The 17,040-nt window shown below is 41.1% G+C and overlaps 1 protein-coding gene across 1 annotated transcript; it reads left to right on the top strand.

Annotated features, from left to right (window-relative positions):
* Window positions 1–4,462: 4,462 nt before the first annotated feature.
* LOC145863030 (uncharacterized) lies at window positions 4,463–5,432 on the top strand. Its single transcript, XM_082968181.1, has 2 exons — window positions 4,463–5,155; window positions 5,335–5,432. The coding sequence occupies exons 1-2, from the start codon at window positions 4,753–4,755 to the stop codon at window positions 5,361–5,363; spliced, it is 432 nt and encodes a 143-aa protein (XP_082824307.1). The 5' UTR covers window positions 4,463–4,752; the 3' UTR covers window positions 5,364–5,432.
* The last annotated feature ends 11,608 nt before the right edge of the window (window positions 5,433–17,040 follow it).

Here is a 17,040-nt window from a genome sequence, read left to right as displayed (position 1 = left end):
CCTCTGACCAGGGTCAGGACGTGACAGATATCAACATTCTAGTTTTAACCATGTTTTGAGGATATACAGTGTTTGTTTATATTTACTGACAAACATTGGAGTAAAAAAAGCTTATATTTTGGGTTCTGATGGGGTACGACAGTTGAACTAAGCTCATGAGGCATTTATAAGTGAATTCTTAAAATAACAATGGGTACATATCATTAATGTATAAGTCCCTAAATGGATGTAACAACTGCTGATTGCCCCTTTAAGAGAACATATTGGGCTAATCTAATAGGAGATATTGAGGACTACAGTATTTCAGGCATTGTCATTGGATGCATTTGATCAATTGTTAACGTTTTGTTGATGGTCCACTCTTGATGTTCTACACGTTACAGTGTAGCTTCAGCCATTCCTAGAGAACAACATTAAAGTGTAGAACCCCTTTACTGCATATTGGTTCAACGACTGCAGAGACAGTACTTACTGGTGTTAAACAGATCTCCAACCTCCTCTTCTTCCTCCAATGTGACAGTCATCTCCCCCTCCTCTTTCACTCCAAAAACTGCATCCTCCTCTTTCTCTTCCTCCTCTTCTTTTACTGTAACATCCTTCTCCTCTTTCACTCTGAACACGTCTTCCTCATCTTTCACTGAATATTTAGTAAAAAGACTTAGTAAAAAAAAAAAATCACACATTAGTTCAACAACTGCAGAGTTTGTGTCCTGTTCTATTAGATAGTACTCACTGTATTTACTGGTGTTAATCAGATCAATGTCCCTGTTTTATAAGATAGTACTCACTGTATTTACTGGTGTTAATCAGATCAATGTCCCTTTTTTATTAGATAGTACTCACTGTATTTTCTGGTGTTAATCAGATCAATGTCCCTGTTTTATTAGATAGTCCTCACTGTATTTACTGGTGTTAATCAGATCAATGTCCCTGTTTTATTAGATAGTACTCACTGTATTTACTGGTGTTAATCAGATCAATGTCCCTGTTTTATAAGATAGTACTCACTGTATTTACTGGTGTTAATCAGATCAATGTCCCTGTTTTATTAGATAGTACTCACTGTATTTGCTGGTGTTAATCAGATCAATGTCCCTGTTTTATTAGATAGTACTCACTGTATTTACTGGTGTTAATCAGATCAATGTCCCTTTTTATCAAATCAAATCAAATCAAAATCAAATCAAATTGATTTATATAGCCCTTCGTACATCAGCTGATATCTCAAAGTGCTGTACAGAAACCCAGCCTAAAACCCCAAACAGCAAGCAATGCATGTGAAAGAAGCACGGTAGCACGGTGGCTAGGAAAAACTCCCTAGGAAAAACTCCCTAGAAAGGCCAAAAACCTAGGAAGAAACCTAGAGAGGAACCAGGCTATGAGGGGTGGCCAGTCCTCTTCTGGCTGTGCAGGGTGGATATTATAACAGAACATGGCCAAGATGTTAAAATGTTCATAAATGACCAGCATGGTCAAATAATAATAATCATAGTAGTTGTCGAGGGTGCAACAAGCACGTCCGGTGAACAGGTCAGGGTTCCATAGCCGCAGGCAGAACAGTTGAAACTGGAGCAGCAGCACGGCCAGGTGGACTGGGGACAGCAAGGAGTCATCATACCAGGTAGTCCTGAGGCATGGTCCTAGGGCTCAGGTCCTCCGAGAGAAAGACAGAAAGAGAGAAAGAGAGAATTAGAGAGAGCATATTTAAATTCACACAGGACACCGGATAAGACAAGAGAAATACTCCAGATGTAACAGACTGACCCTAGCCCCCCGACACATAAACTACTGCAGCATAAATACTGGAGGCTGAGACAGGAGGGATCAGAAGACACTGTGGCCCCATCCGATGATACCCCCGGACAGGGCCAAGCAGGCAGGATATAACCCCACCCACTTTGCCAAAGCACAGCCCCCACACCACTAGAGGGATGTCTCCAACCACCAACTTACCGTCCTACGACAAGGCCGAGTATAGCCCACAACGATCTCCGCCATGGCACAACCCAAGGGGGGGCGCCAACCCAGACAGGAAGACCATGTCAGTGACTCAACCCACTCAAGTGATGCACCCCTCCCATGGACGGCATGGAAGAACACCAGTAAGCCAGTGACTCAGCCCCTGTAAAAGGGTTGGAGGCAGAGAATCCCAGTGGAAAGAGGGGAACCGGCAAGGCAGAGACTGCAAGGGCGGTTCGTTGCTCCAGCCTTTCCGTTCACCTTCACACTCCTGGGCCAGACTATACTTAATCATAGGACCTACTGAAGAGACAAGTCTTCAGTAGAGACTTAAAGGTTGAGACTGAGTCTGCGTCTCTCACATTGGTAGGCAGACCATTCCATAAAAATGGAGCTCTATAGGAGAAAGCCCTACCTCCAGCCGTTTGCTTAGAAATTCTAGGGACAATTAGGAGGCCTGCGTCTTGTGACCGTAGCGTACGTGTAGGTATGTACGGCAGGACCAAATCGGAAAGATAGGTAGGAGCAAGCCCATGTAATGCTTTGTAGGTTAGCAGTAAAACCTTGAAATCAGCCCTTGCCTTAACAGGAAGCCAGTGTAGGGAGGCTAGCACTGGAGTAATATGATCACATTTTTTGGTTCTAGTCAGGATTCTAGCAGCCGTATTAAGCACTAACTGAAGTTTGTTTAGTGCTTTATCCGGGTAGCCGGAAAGTAGAGCATTGCAGTAGTCCAGCCTAGAAGTAACAAAAGCATGGATTAATTTTTCTGCATCATTTTTGGACAGAAAGTTTCTGATTTTTGCAATGTTACGTAGATGGAAAAAAGCTGTCCTTGAAACAGTCTTGATATGTTCTTCAAAAGAGAGATCAGGGTCCAGAGTAACGCCGAGGTCCTTCACAGTTTTATTTGAGACGACTGTACAACCATAAAAATTGTTTTCCCTCCTCAACTGCGTTTCCTCCCTCCTGACAGCAGATGGCGATATGTGTCTTTCAGGAGATGTTTCTAGTGTGACGTATAATCTAGTGGACGGAACGCTTCTTCAACAACTGCAGCCACCTCGGTAGCTCGCTAGCAAAGAACTGGTTAATTGGGCACAAAATCAACATTTTCAATGGCCATCTCAGTCTTCGGACTTGAACTCCATTGAAAACCAGTGGTTTGAATTGAACAGGGCAGTCCAAAAGCACAGACTAAATAAAACAAAGACCTGGAGAGAATCTGTTTGGAGGAATGGTCTAAGATCCCACCCAATGTGTTCTCTAATCTCATAAAACATTTCAGTGTCGTTATTCTCCCAAGGGGAAGGTGCTGGAGTATTGAAAACATGGGTGGCAATAATTCAGACCCCTACATTTTGAGAATTACATGTTAAACTAAATCTCTTTCTCTGAGCTATTGTATTCCTATAAAATAAAATAATTTCCCTGTATTTTTGACACAATATAGCTCAGTATTAGAATTTCTTTTATAGAGTCGTTTTTGCTCATCTTTATCAAGGGTGTCAACAATTTTGTCCCCCACTGTACCTCCATACTGCTCCTACATGGTGTAACAATACATCATGTAGATGTATATAATGAACAGACTAGGTCTATACTGCTCCTACATGGTGAAACAATACATCATGTAGATGTATATAATGAACAGACTAGGTCTATACTGCTCCTACATGGTGTAACAATACATCATGTAGATGTATATAATGAACAGACTAGGTCTATACTGCTCCTACATGGTGTAACAATACATCATGTAGATGTATATAATGAACAGACTAGGTCTATACTGCTCCTACATGGTGTAACAATACATCATGTGGGGCTTTAAGGCGATGCTAGTGTGACGTATATATAGTGGACGGAACGCTTCTTTCAACAGCAGCAACAGGGAATTTGTAGATCAGTCAGTCGGCAGTCACCTGCAGTGTCGAACAAGCCCAATACCAAACCAATCAGGTGGTTGTTTGATGAAATGAAGCTTCAGACGCCATTGATGACGTGCTGCTGATAAAGTGATACAGGCATCGGTACACTGCTTTGAAGTTTACTGCTTAGCGATTTGGACGCAGGTCTCGTAGCTCCGGTATCAAACGTAACGTGCTAATGCATTCCCACTAGATATCAAACCACACAGTATATGAAAGCATGAGGTGTGGCTAATGTTGCCAAGCTGGAGCTAGATACCGAGCTAGCATACAAACTCTGTAGCACATTGTAGATCCCTCCATATGACGTTGAGAAATAGTGCATTGTGGGTAGATTAGATGATATCCGGTAATAAGTTAAGAAATATGTAACAACGCAAAAACATAACTGTTTGTCCTTATAGGGAACCAGATTGTGACTACAACTAAGTTACTAAGTTTTTAACCACACTGTGTTGTTACACTGGTGAGTAAAAACTCATGCTTCCTACACCTTAAATTTTAACTTTTTGTCTGAAAATAAAATGTACATTTTAATCAACTGCGTTACCCACTCCAGTCAGCAGATGGCGGTCTGGGAATTTAAGGCGATGCTGTTGGTGTGATGTATAATCTAGTGGACGGAACGCTTCTTTCAACAGCAGCAACAGTTATTCAGCCACCTCGGTAGCTTGCTAGACAAAATAGCCGAACCAATAAAGCTCTTTAGACGCTTTAGTGTATATTAGCCACTGTGTTTTAAACCCACTTCTGTCGTCTAGTTAGTTATCCGTTTTAATTTCATATTTACGGCGCTGTTGTTATTAGTCAGCTAGCGGGCTGGTTAAGTTAGCATTAGCCTAGCTAGCTAACATTCCCGACCATGAGTTCACTAAGCTACTCTCCTCCTGCTAAAGAAGAGGAGGTCTGCTGGACGGAGAAAGAAGTTCTCGTCAAAGAGGAGGAGGAAGAGGAGGCTGTTTCAATACATAAACAAGTAGAGGGTGAGGCTGTTACCGTGAAAGAAGAAGAGAAAGACGTTACAGTTAAAGAAGAGGAAGACGTGTTCAGAGTGAAGGAGGAGGATGTTACAGTAAAAGAAGAGGAAGACACGTTCAGAGTGAAGGAGGAGGAGGATGCAGTTTTTGGAGTGAAAGAGGAGGGGGAGATGACTGTCACATCGAAGAAGGAAGAAGAGGAAGAAACTGGATATCTGGGCCCGGTTTCCCAAGGGCATCATAAGGCATCCAATGGTTCCAACGATGAACATGCCCTGATTAACACTCGTAAGTACTGTCTTAAAAACAGAGGCACAAACTCTACACTTGTTAAACTGAGGTGTGAAAGGGGAAATATGCAATTGTTACATCCATATTTGGACTTTTAAATAATTTATTTATAGCCATTGACTTGAAGAATATAACACATGCCTCATGAGCTTAGTTCAACTGTTGTACCCCATCAGAACCCCAAATAAGCAGAAGTGCCTTCTGATGAAGATAATCAAAGGTAAGGGATTATTTACATAGTATTTTTGATTTTAGATCTCTCCAACATGGCGCTTAGTCTGTATCGCAAAGCCTGTTTTTCTGGCCGCAGTGCTCAGATTATTGCAAAGTGTGATTTCCCAGTATGGTTATTTTTAAATCTGGCAATGCGGTTGCGTTCAAGAGATGTTAATCTATAATTCTTTGAATGACAATATAATATTTTACCAATGTTTTCGAATAGTAATTATTTAATTTGTTGTGCTGATTGACTGGCGGTATTGGAGGGAAAATATTTCCTCAACATCAACGCCATAGTAAAACGCTGTTTTTGGATATAAATATGAACTTGATAGAACCAAAAATGCATGTATTGTCTAACATAATGTCCTACTAGTGTCATCTGATGAAGATTGTCAAAGGTTAGTGCATAATTTTAGCTGGTTTTCTGCTTTTGGTGACGCCTGTCTTTGCATTGACAAAACATTACACACAGCTATTTTCAATGTACTGTCCTAACATAATCTAACTTTATGCTTTCGCCATAAAGCCTTTTTGAAATCGGACAACGTGGTTAGATTAAGGAGATGTTTATCTTTCAAAGGGTGTAAGATAGTTGTATGTTTGAGAAATTTGAATTATGACATTTAATTGTTTTCAAATTTGGCGCCCTTGATATTTCACCTGCTGTTGATAGGGTGTACCAGGGGTGGGACGCTAGCCCATAGAGGTTAAACAGCTTGGAAAATTCCAGAAAATAATGTCATGGCTTTAGAAGCTTCTGATAGGCTAATTGACATCATTTTAGTCAATTGGAGGTGTACCTGTGGATGTATTTCAAGGCCTACCTTCAAACTCAGTGCCTCTTTGCTTGACATCATGGGAAAATCAAAAGAAATCAGCCAAGACCTCAGAAAAAAATGGTGGACCTTCACAAGTCTGGTTCATGTTCATCTGTACAAACAATAGTACGCAAGTATGAACACCATGGGACCACGCAGCCGTCATACCGCTCAGGAAGAGATGAAAGAAATAAAAGCTGAAATAAATCATTCTCTCTACTATTATTCTGACATTTCACATTCTTAAAATAAAGTGGTGATCCTAACTGACCTAAGACATGGACTTTTTACTAGGATTAAATGTCAGGAATTGTGAAAAACTGAGTTTAAATGTATTTGGCTAAAGTGTATGTAAACTTCCGACTTCAACTGTAGCTACCTAACGTTAGTTGGCTACTTATACATCAAACTTACCAGTATATTAACTATATTCTAACTAACTACCCAACATTTATTGACTTGATTATTCACATCATTCTTAGCCAAGGGGTCGTGTGCTTTCTCAGTGGACATTGTTAATTCGGGTGCGTTCCTAAATTCGCTCTGGCTCTCTACTCCGATTTCAGAGCACTCTCGTCTGAGTGTACCGGAGCTTAGAATAACTGAAGAATTTACTAGCGCTCAACACCCATTGAATATGTCCAGGTGTCAGTAAAAGTTTTTTAAAAAAGCTCAAATTAAATTGTTGCAAGCAGCACAGTTAATCACCAACGCTCTGGATAACATGAAAACAGCCTAACCAGCTCTGCTAGGGCAAGTAAAATGATGAGTGAGGTTTTTTCTCATTTGTGTCTAGCAAGCTATCCAACGGTAGCCAGTTAGCTTAGGTGCTTTACTGTCTTTGTGAGGTCAGAACGCTTGGATCGACCCTACTCCTCAGCCATATAGTATTGGTTTACAAACAGTGGCCTTATACGAGCTCATGTTTTGGTTTCTGATGGGGTAATACAGTTGAATCATTTGAGGCATTTATAAGTTATATTCTTCAAGAATCAATGGCTAGATGGTAAATGGGTCTTTCTATAACTGCCAGTGAAGATTTCCTGTGGGGGTCAAAGTGTTAGAGCTGTTGATAAGTCATTGTATAATATACTGGCAATTATTTTCATGCCATTACATTGAAGGCAAACATTTGTCTTTTCTTAGCAAGGTGTTGCTAAAATAATGTTAGCCGCTAATGCTAATCGCTAGCTAGCTTGCTAAATGTATTAAGAGTCAAACGTAGCTGGCTAATACTGCCTGGTGCCAGTGCCAGTGCTGGTGTAGGCATAGATAAGCATGTTTGTGCAGCGGTATCTTATCAGAGAGGAATAAGAAGTTTGAATATGTTGGCTAGCTAGCCGGCTACATGAAGTAAGAAAACTTGTATTGTAACATCTAATTAGGGTCATCTGGAAACACTGACCAACACTTTGGTTCTTACCATGTCTTTTTCTTCGCTGAGGTTTATTGTCAGACTACACTCATCAGGTGTATTGCTGCCACCTACTGTACGGGGTTGTAAAAAATACCCCCAAAACATTTTTTTTGAAAGAAAAAATCATTCTAATTAAAATTATAGAATACAAAATAAACAGTTTGACTAGTGCAATTTCTCACTTGCGCTATAAACACAACTCAGTCCACCTTCTACACTATTAGGGTGTTGGGATCTTTCTCCTGCATGGCTTCACTGCAGACTGTGGGACATCCACTACCTTCTCTCTACTCACTCCTTCAGCTATTTTCACTGCCTGCACATAGGACACCTGCTGGATGGTCCTGATCCTAGCTACTGTGACATCCTTCATCCGTACAGGGCACTCCAGGATCTTGGGAACGTGATTCCCATCACAATTACAACAACATGCTTCATCTGACTCTTCAACTACGACATATTTATTCCTTGGACAAACACTTGCCACGTGTCCAAACTTTTACAATTGTAACACCGCAGCGGCTTCTGTACATAGGGTCTCACCGCATATCTCACATACCCAGGTTTTACATAAGATGGGAGAATCAGTTCACCAAACGACAGTAAAACCTTCCTGCTATCATTCATTTTATTGACGTGCGTATACCTGGAATGTTATACCTAAACCACCCAGCCTCTATGTCCAACGCAACACCAGAGATGACACTTTTAACCGGTGCCCTACTCTGAAAGTCATAGCCTTCCACATCGTACGTCCACATCTTGTTGAGTCACAGAGCTTCTCCTTTTGTGCTGTTGACACACAATCAGCATCATACCGCTCCTGGTCACTCGAACCGATTCCACTTTACCCAATTCATCCTTCACCATCTTTGAGACCTCTAACGGGTCACCCAAAAAAACATCCTTGCTGGTGATTCCCACTCCAACCATAAACTGCTGTTCATTACCAACTTTAGCCCCTTTCACTCCACTGTTATTCACCATCGTCCACTCAGTCTCACCAACTGTACAGTGTCACTGTTCTTTACCATCGTCCACTCAGTCTCACCAACTGTACAGTGTCACTGTTCTTTACCATCGTCCACTCAGTCTCAACAACTGTACAGAGTCACTGTTCTTCACCATCGTGAAGAATCCCACAATGCTTCCTCCATTGCTCCTCCAGTGATCCCCTGGACTCCCTGCTCTTTGCTGTGAAAGATGAGAGTTTGTGTTCTCGAAGTAGCATCTATATTGTTCTCATTCCAATACAGTTGCTGCTTCACCAACTTTTTGAATAAAAAAATAGTGAACATTTTGTCCATATCGCCCAGCCCTACCTAGCCTAGCTAGACTAAAGAGCCTCCTGACTAACGTTGGCTAGCATGCATAACTTCTGGTGAATGAAGCTTACTTGTGTTCCCCCGGGCTTTTAAAAGAGATTTTGTGACAATTAGCTTAGGAACTGTGTGTCACAGCATCACAATGTGAAATGCGATTGGTCGACAGTCTCTTGGACAGGCATTATACGTTTTGACATTTTCTGGAAAAGTTTTTCTTTGGAAACTTTTGTTTACTAGCCTGCCTATTGAATTTGGAATGCACTGTAGTGCTCATCTCTGAAACTCACTTAGATAATTCCTTGGATACAGCAGTAGCAATACAGGAATATAACAACTACAGAAAAGACAGGAATGCCTATGGGGGAGGTGTTGCTGTATACAGTGCATTCGGAAAGTATTCAGACCCCTCTGTCAGGTTGGATGGGGAACGTCACTGCACAGCTATTTTCAGGTTTCTCCAGAGATGTTAGATCAGGTTCCAGTCCGGGCTCTGGCTGGGCCACTCAAGGACATAGAGACTTATCCCAAAGCCACTCCTGCGTTGTCTTTGCTGTGTGCTTAAGGTCGTTGTCCTGTTGGATGGTGAACCTTCACCCCAGTCTGAGGTCCTGAGCACTCTGGAGCAGGTCTTTCATCAAGGATCTCTCTGCACTTTGCTCCGTTATTATTTCCCTGGATCCTGACTAGTCTCCCAGTCCCTGCTGCTGAAAAACATCCTCACAGCATGATGCTGCCACCACCATGCTTCACCGTAGGGATGGTGCCAGGTTTCCTCCAGACGTGATGCTTGGCATTCAGGCCAAAGAGTTCAATCTTTGTTTCATCAAGACAGAGAATCTTGTTTCTCATAGTCTTAGAGTCTTAAGGTGCCTTTTGTCAAACTCCAAGCAGGCTATCATGTGCCTTTTACTGAGGAGTGGCTTCTGTCTGGCCACTCTACCATAAAGGTCTGATTGGTGGAGTGCTGCGGAGATGGTTGTCCTTCTGTAAGGTTCTCCCATCTCCTCAGAGGAACAAAGCCTCCTTCACTCACGCCGCCAAACATACCCTCCTAAAACTGACTATCCTACCGATCCTCGACTTCGGCGATGTCATTTACAAAATAGCTTCCAACACTACTCAGCAAACTGGATACAGTCTATCACGGTGACATCCGTTTTGTCACCAAAGCCCCATATACCACCCACGACTGCGACCTGTATGCTCTCGTCGGCTGACCCTCGCTACATATTCGTCGCCAGACCCATTTGCTCCAGGTCATCTATATGTCTTTGCTAGTAAAAGCTCCACCTTATCTCAGCTCACTGGTCACCATAGCAACACCCACCCATAGCACGCGCTCCAGCAGGTATATCTCACTGGTCATCCCCAAAGCTAACGCCTCCTTTGGCCGCCTTTCCTTCCAGTTCTCTGCTGCCAGTGACTGGAACGAATTGCAAAAATTGCTGAAGCTGGAGACTTATATTTCCCTCACTAACTTTAAACATCAGCTATCTGAGCAGCTTACCGATCACTGCAGCTGTACATAGCCCATCTGTAAATAGCCCATCCAACTACCTACCATATCCCCATATTGTTTTTATTTATATTTTTTTCTCCCTTTTGCACACCAGTATTTCTACTTACACATCATCATCTGCACATCTATCACTCCAGTGTTAATTTGCTAAATTGTAATTACTTCACTACTATGGCCTATTTATTGCCTTACCTCCTTACTCCATTTGCACACACTGTATATAGATTTTTCTATTGTTATTGACTACTTTTGTTTATCCCATGTGTTGTTGTTTTTTTGTCGCACTGCCTTGCTTTATCTTGGCCAGGTCGCAGTTGTAAATGAGAACTGGCCTAACTGGTTAAATAAAGGTGAAACAAAAAAAAATAACCAAAGTGCTTTTTCATTCATTACTCTGGTAAAGACAGTTATGCCGTGCTCCATGTTGGATCCAACATCCCTAACAAATTGATGTTTATAATGTGTTATTGTCTGCTTGATTTACTGTAGGGTCTCGTTAGTCTGTTTGGACACAGAGGTAATTAGCTCATAATGTGGAGAGAAATGTTCCTTGATGGATAGGCTATTGTACAACACACAGAGCTATTTTCCTTTATTCAGGACATTTAGAATGACAACACATTACAGAGTAGCCTAGTGGGATTATTCACAAAATTATCTGGTGATCAGGTTATGAAATGTCACGACAAAGACATTTTAGTGTCCATGTTTCACCTGAAATATTAAATGATTTATAGTCCTAGGTCTATGTTGTTGTTAGGTGAAGTTATGGGTCCTACAGTAGGTCTATGTTGTTGTTAGGTGAAGTTATGGGTCCTACAGTAGGTCTATGTTGTTGCTAGGTGAAGTTATGGGCCCTACAGTAGGTCTATGTTGTTGCTAGGTGAAGTTATGGGCCAATTTGTTAAACACTTAATGTACAAACCCTCAGTTTCAGGCTGATGGCAAATCTAGCTAAAGAGCATTTTACTGGTTGAAGTGTTTATTAAGTATAAATTAGTTGATTTGCGACAATAACACAAACATATTAAGCAGGAGATTCAAACGAGCCTTACAGTTATAATCCAAAAGTAGTGTGTTATTAGGAAATGGAAGACATACAAGACCACTGATAATCTCCCTCGATCTGGGGCTGCACGCAAGATCTCACCCCGTGGGGTCAAAATGATCACAAGAATGGTGAGCAAAAATCCCTGAACCACACGGGGGACCTAGTGAATGACCTGCAGAGAGCTGGGACCAAAGTAACAAAGCTTACCATCAGTAACACACTATGCCGCCAGGCACTCAAATCCTGCAGTGCCAGACGTGTCCCCCTGCTTAAGCCAGTACATGTCCAGGTCCGTCTGAAGTTTGCTAGAGAGCATTTGGATGATCCAGAAGAGGATTGGGAGAATGTCATATGGTCAGATGAAACCAAAATAGAACTTTTTGGTAAAAACTCAACTCGTCGTGTTTGGAGGACAAAGAATGCTAAGTTGCATCCAAAGAACACCATACCTACTGTGAAGCATGGGGGTGGAAACATCCTGCTTTGGGGCTGTTTTTCTGCAAAGGGACCAGGACGACTGATCCGTGTAAAGGAAAGAATGAATGGGGCCATGTATCGTGAGATTTTGAGTGAAAACCTCCTTCCATCAGCAAGGGCATTGAAGATGAAACATGGCTGGGTCTTTCAGCATGACAATGATCCCAAATACACCGCCCGGGCAACGAAGGAGTGGCTTCGTAAGAAGCATTTCAAGGTCCTGGAGTGGCCTAGCCAGTTTCCAGATCTCAACCCCATAGAAAATCTTTGGAGGGAGTTGAAAGTCCGTGTTGCCCAGCGACAGCCCCAAAACATCACTGCTCTAGAGGAGATCTGCATGGAGGAATGGGCCAAAATACCAGCAACAGTGTGTGAAAACCTTGTGAAGACTTACAGAAAACGTTTGACCTGTGTCATTGCCAACAAAGGGTATATAACAAAGTATTGAGATAAACTTTTGTTATTGACCAAATACTTATTTTCCACCATAATTTGCAAATAAATTCATTCAAAATCCTACAATGTGATTTTCTGGATTTTTTCTCTCATTTTGTGTCATAGTTGAAGTGTACCTATGATGAAAATTACAGGCCTCATCTTTTTAAGTGGGAGAACTTGCACAATTGGTGGCTGACTAAATACCTTTTTGCCCCACTGTATACTACTTCCATAACTAGTGGTTTCCTCATTACCAGATATACTACATCCATAACTAGTGGTTTCCTCATTACCAGATATACTACATCCATAACTAGTGGTTTCCTCATTAGCAGGGAGGAGTTTCTGCAATCAAATTGTGTGTGCATTGCCCTCGTGCTGCAATTGTAGAAAACACAGAAAGGGGCCTATATTGGAGACCAAAAGTCGTCTGGCACACTGCTTAGAGTTTCAACAATTTTAATACCTTATTTCTAGTTACTACTAATGTGAAAACAAGACAAAATATGATTGTTGCTAAGTTGACTGTCTTAATTGTCAAATAATTTAACAGATGTCAATTGTTGTACAACTTCATGGGTATGATCTGGGCATCACCTTTTACCTCAAATAAACAGTGGATTTCTGCTGTTGTGGGCCTTTAACCATCTGTCTGACTTTGTCATTCACACAGGAGAGAGGCGGGACAGTCGTGGATCCTCTGGGGAGCCTCAACAACATCATGATGCTGACGAGGCAGAGAAGAGTCTCTCCAGATCAGAACACCTCAAGAAACACCAGCAGAGACCCACAGGGAAGAAATCTCATTGCTGCTCTGACTGTGGGAAACGTTGCAAATATTCATCAGACCTTAAAATACATCAGCGAGTACACACAGGAGAGAAATCTTATAGGTGTAATCAATGTGGGAAGAGTTTTACTCAGTCAAGCTCCCTGAAATCCCATTGTAAACTACACACAGGAGAGAAACCTTTTAGCTGTGATCAATGTGGGAAGAGATTTACTACATCTAGCAATCTGATATTACACCAGAGAACACACACAGGAGAGAGATCTTATAGCTGTGATCAATGTGGGAAGAGTTTTACTCAGTCAAGCTCCCTGAAATCCCACTGTAAACTACACACAGGAGAGAAACCATTCCACTGTTCAGGTTGTGGAGGAAAAAAAAATCTGTTTCACATATTTTGAAGATGCACCAGAAAACACACACAGGAGATAAACCTTTTATCTGTGATCAATGTGGGAAGAGATTTATTAATTTTAGCAATCTGACAGTACACAAGAGAAAACACACAGGAGAGAAACCTTTTAGTTGTAATCAATGTGGGAAAAGCTTTAATACATTTTGCTATCTGACTGTACACCAGCGAACACACACAGGAGAGAAACCTTATAGCTGTGATCAATGTGGGAAGAGTTTTACTACATCTAGCCATCTGACTATACACCAGCGGAGACACACAGAGAAACCTTATAGCTGTGTTCAATGTGGGAAGAGATACTCTGATAAAAGTTATCTGATCAAACATCAGAAAATACATACATGAAGGAGTTGTTTCATGATATCAATGAATTAATGTCACAATGTAGAATGTTTTAACATTGAAGTAGGAGTATTTTAATGATGTCACAATGTAGAACCCTAAACGTTTGTCCCCTGTTCTATTGATTTCAACATGATATGGATATTAGCCTCAGGGGGAAAATCCAGACTCTGAAATGGAAGAGTACTATTTATGTGATTTAACAAAAAGTGACTAACAAAAAAAGAGTTGTGTTACACTTACAGCATTGGTGACCCACTGGAATCAAAATGCAACACTTCAAAATGTAGCTAGCTGTTTTCTATAAATTGTCCTCTAACCAGGGATGTACACATTCTTCCCAGATTCCGTGTGATTTTTGAGCTGTTAGTTTTAACAGGATGTGCAACCTCATCTCCCTCCTCTCGCACAAATGATTTTAACATGATATCGATGAGTTATGACAAATAAGTGTTGTGTTCCTTTGTTTAGCGACCCCTAAATTTAAATGCATCACTCCAAAATGTAGCTGACTGTCTTCTGCAGGTTGTCCTCTAACCAGTGAGGTAAAATATATCTCCCATTTCCATGTGTTTTTTTAGTTGTGGTAGTTTCCTGATTTCCCAATTAATTACATTTTTTTAAATACACATGGACGCAGCCTATACACCTATAATCAATTTTATTCACAATCTGACATCACTCCAGTATTTCTTTGCAACGTTCAAATGCTAATTGTCTTTATTCCACTACTGAAGAAGCATGACTCAAATCACCTCATATTTCCAACATTCAGCCTGACAAAAGATACATGTTTTATTATTCCATGCCTCACCATTAAGTTTATTATTGCAAATACATATTAACAAAGGGGTGTACATTTGGTTTTGATATTTCATATTTACAATTCATGTAACATTTAGTAATCAATGATTTATGCAACCAACTGACCATTTTTGGGTACAATTATATTGACATTGTTGCCCTGCTTTTAGAATATCAGGGTTCATTCTCAGATGTGCCAACCCAAATGTACTAGAGCATGACATTGCGGACTGGGCCCCGATCCAACAACATGCCTATCGAGATTTTGCAGGAGTTTGCGCTTGAAATCAGACATGACTAATACAATTTGATTTGAGTTTCGTTTCGGCTCGTTCCAAGGGGACGAGAGTTCTAGAAGCTAGTGAGTTTTAGGAAGACGAGAGTTCTAGAAGCTAGTGAGTTTTAGGAAGACGAGAGTTCTAAAAGTAGTGAATTTTAGGATTCTATAGAAAGAAAATGGAGAAAAAAATGATATGATTGCATATTATTATTTAGAAATACGTGTTTTTTCTTGTATTTAATTGTTGACAGCAAGTTGTTTTCTGTTGATGGTGAGCAAACTTGTCCAACAAAAATATAGGATATATTTGTTGTCTTAAGAGGGAAGGTGTTACAGGCGATGGTTTTTCCATTTATGTTTTGAGGTTGGACTTTAGCCCATATAGCTCGTTAGCACGTGTAGCTCGTTAGCACGTCTAGCTCGTTAGCACGTCTAGCCCGTTAGCCCGTCTAGCTCGTTAGCACGTAGGACGCACTGATTGGTGTCACCTCGTTAGTCAGTATGTGTTACACCTGTGCTGGCTTGTCCATCTCGTTAGTGGGAAGGTGTTTCACCTGAGCTGGTCCAGGTTCTATTTAAGAGTGTCTGGCCCAGTGCTCCAGTTGTCTTGATACATGTGGAGAGTCAACACCTTTAGTTGTTCTACCTTTTTGGTTTACTTCCTGTCTTTAAGTTTGGTGTGGGTTTTTCCTTAGTTTCCTCTTCTTGGGCAGATTTAGTGGGTCTCATGGTGGGTGTCTTTTAGGTCCCAGTTGTTGTTACTAGTCAACTTTCAGTGGACACTGAGAGTGTGTTTCAGAACCCCTTATATTTTGGGGTTGGATATTGCATCCAATAAATTGTTTAATCAATGGCATTTCCTTAAGGTGCTCATTAGTCTTTCAGTTGTCAGTCTTGTGTTTTTTATCATGTTTGTGTACTAAATAAAAAAAATTCATTGTGTTGTATCCTGTCTGAAATGTGCTGTATACATAAAGCTTGATTTGATTTGAACAAATGATCCCAATGAACAATCAATAGACTCTTGGTCCCTCTTGGTATGAAAAACAGAATCACTTTTCCAGCCTGCTGAAGGTGTGGGGGAGTGCTAAACACCACCCCCGGCTCTACCAGGGGCTTGAGGTGGTCTCCCACAGCTCTGCTTATGTCATGTTCTGTGGCCTTGCTGTTCCATTTCTTGACTGCCCCTGCAACACAGAAATAAACACATTTAGTCATATTATATGAAACACTCAAAGTAATGGATATGGAGCATCTATGGCCTCAGTTACACCTGGCACCTAAATGTGACTTCCTTCATCTGATCAAGCCAAGCTGCATTAGGTTCAGATCTACCAGGATGGGCCTTTGATAGTATGGATGCAGTCAGGCTACTGAATATAAATAAGCAATGTAAAGAGATGGGGTGAATGAGTGGGGAAAAGTACATTTTACACAAATTACCTTCAGAAATCAAATGTTGTTGGTCAAGTCTTTCCACATTCTAGCAACCCAACAGATGTTTCTGCTACAGTGAATATTAACCAATGAGGTGGGTCTTTCCACATTCTACCAACCCAACAGATGTTTCTGCTACAGTGAATATTAACCAATGAGGTGGGTCTTTACACATTCTACCAACCCAACAGATGTTTCTACTACAGTGAATATTAACCAATGAGGTGGGTCTTTCCACATTCTACCAACACAACAGATGGTAATACTACAGTGAATATTAACCAATGAGGTGGGTCTTTCCACATTCTACCAACCCAACAGATGGTAATACTACAGTGAATATTAACCAATGAGGTGGGTCTTTCCACATTCTACCAACACAACAGATGTTTCTACTACAGTGAATATTAACCAATGAGGTGGGTCTTTCTACATTCTACCAACCCAACAGATGTTTCTACTACAGTGAATATTAACCAATGAGGTGGGTCTTTCCACATTCTACCAATCCAACAGATGGTAATACTACAGTGAATATTAACCAATG

This window comes from Salmo salar, chromosome 02 (genome assembly GCF_965601325.2).
Source record: "Salmo salar chromosome 02, fSalSal1, whole genome shotgun sequence".
Classification (NCBI taxonomy): Eukaryota; Metazoa; Chordata; class Actinopteri; order Salmoniformes; family Salmonidae; genus Salmo; species Salmo salar.
The sequence above is the reverse complement of the archived record's forward strand: the minus strand, read 5'-3'. Positions and strand labels throughout refer to the sequence as shown.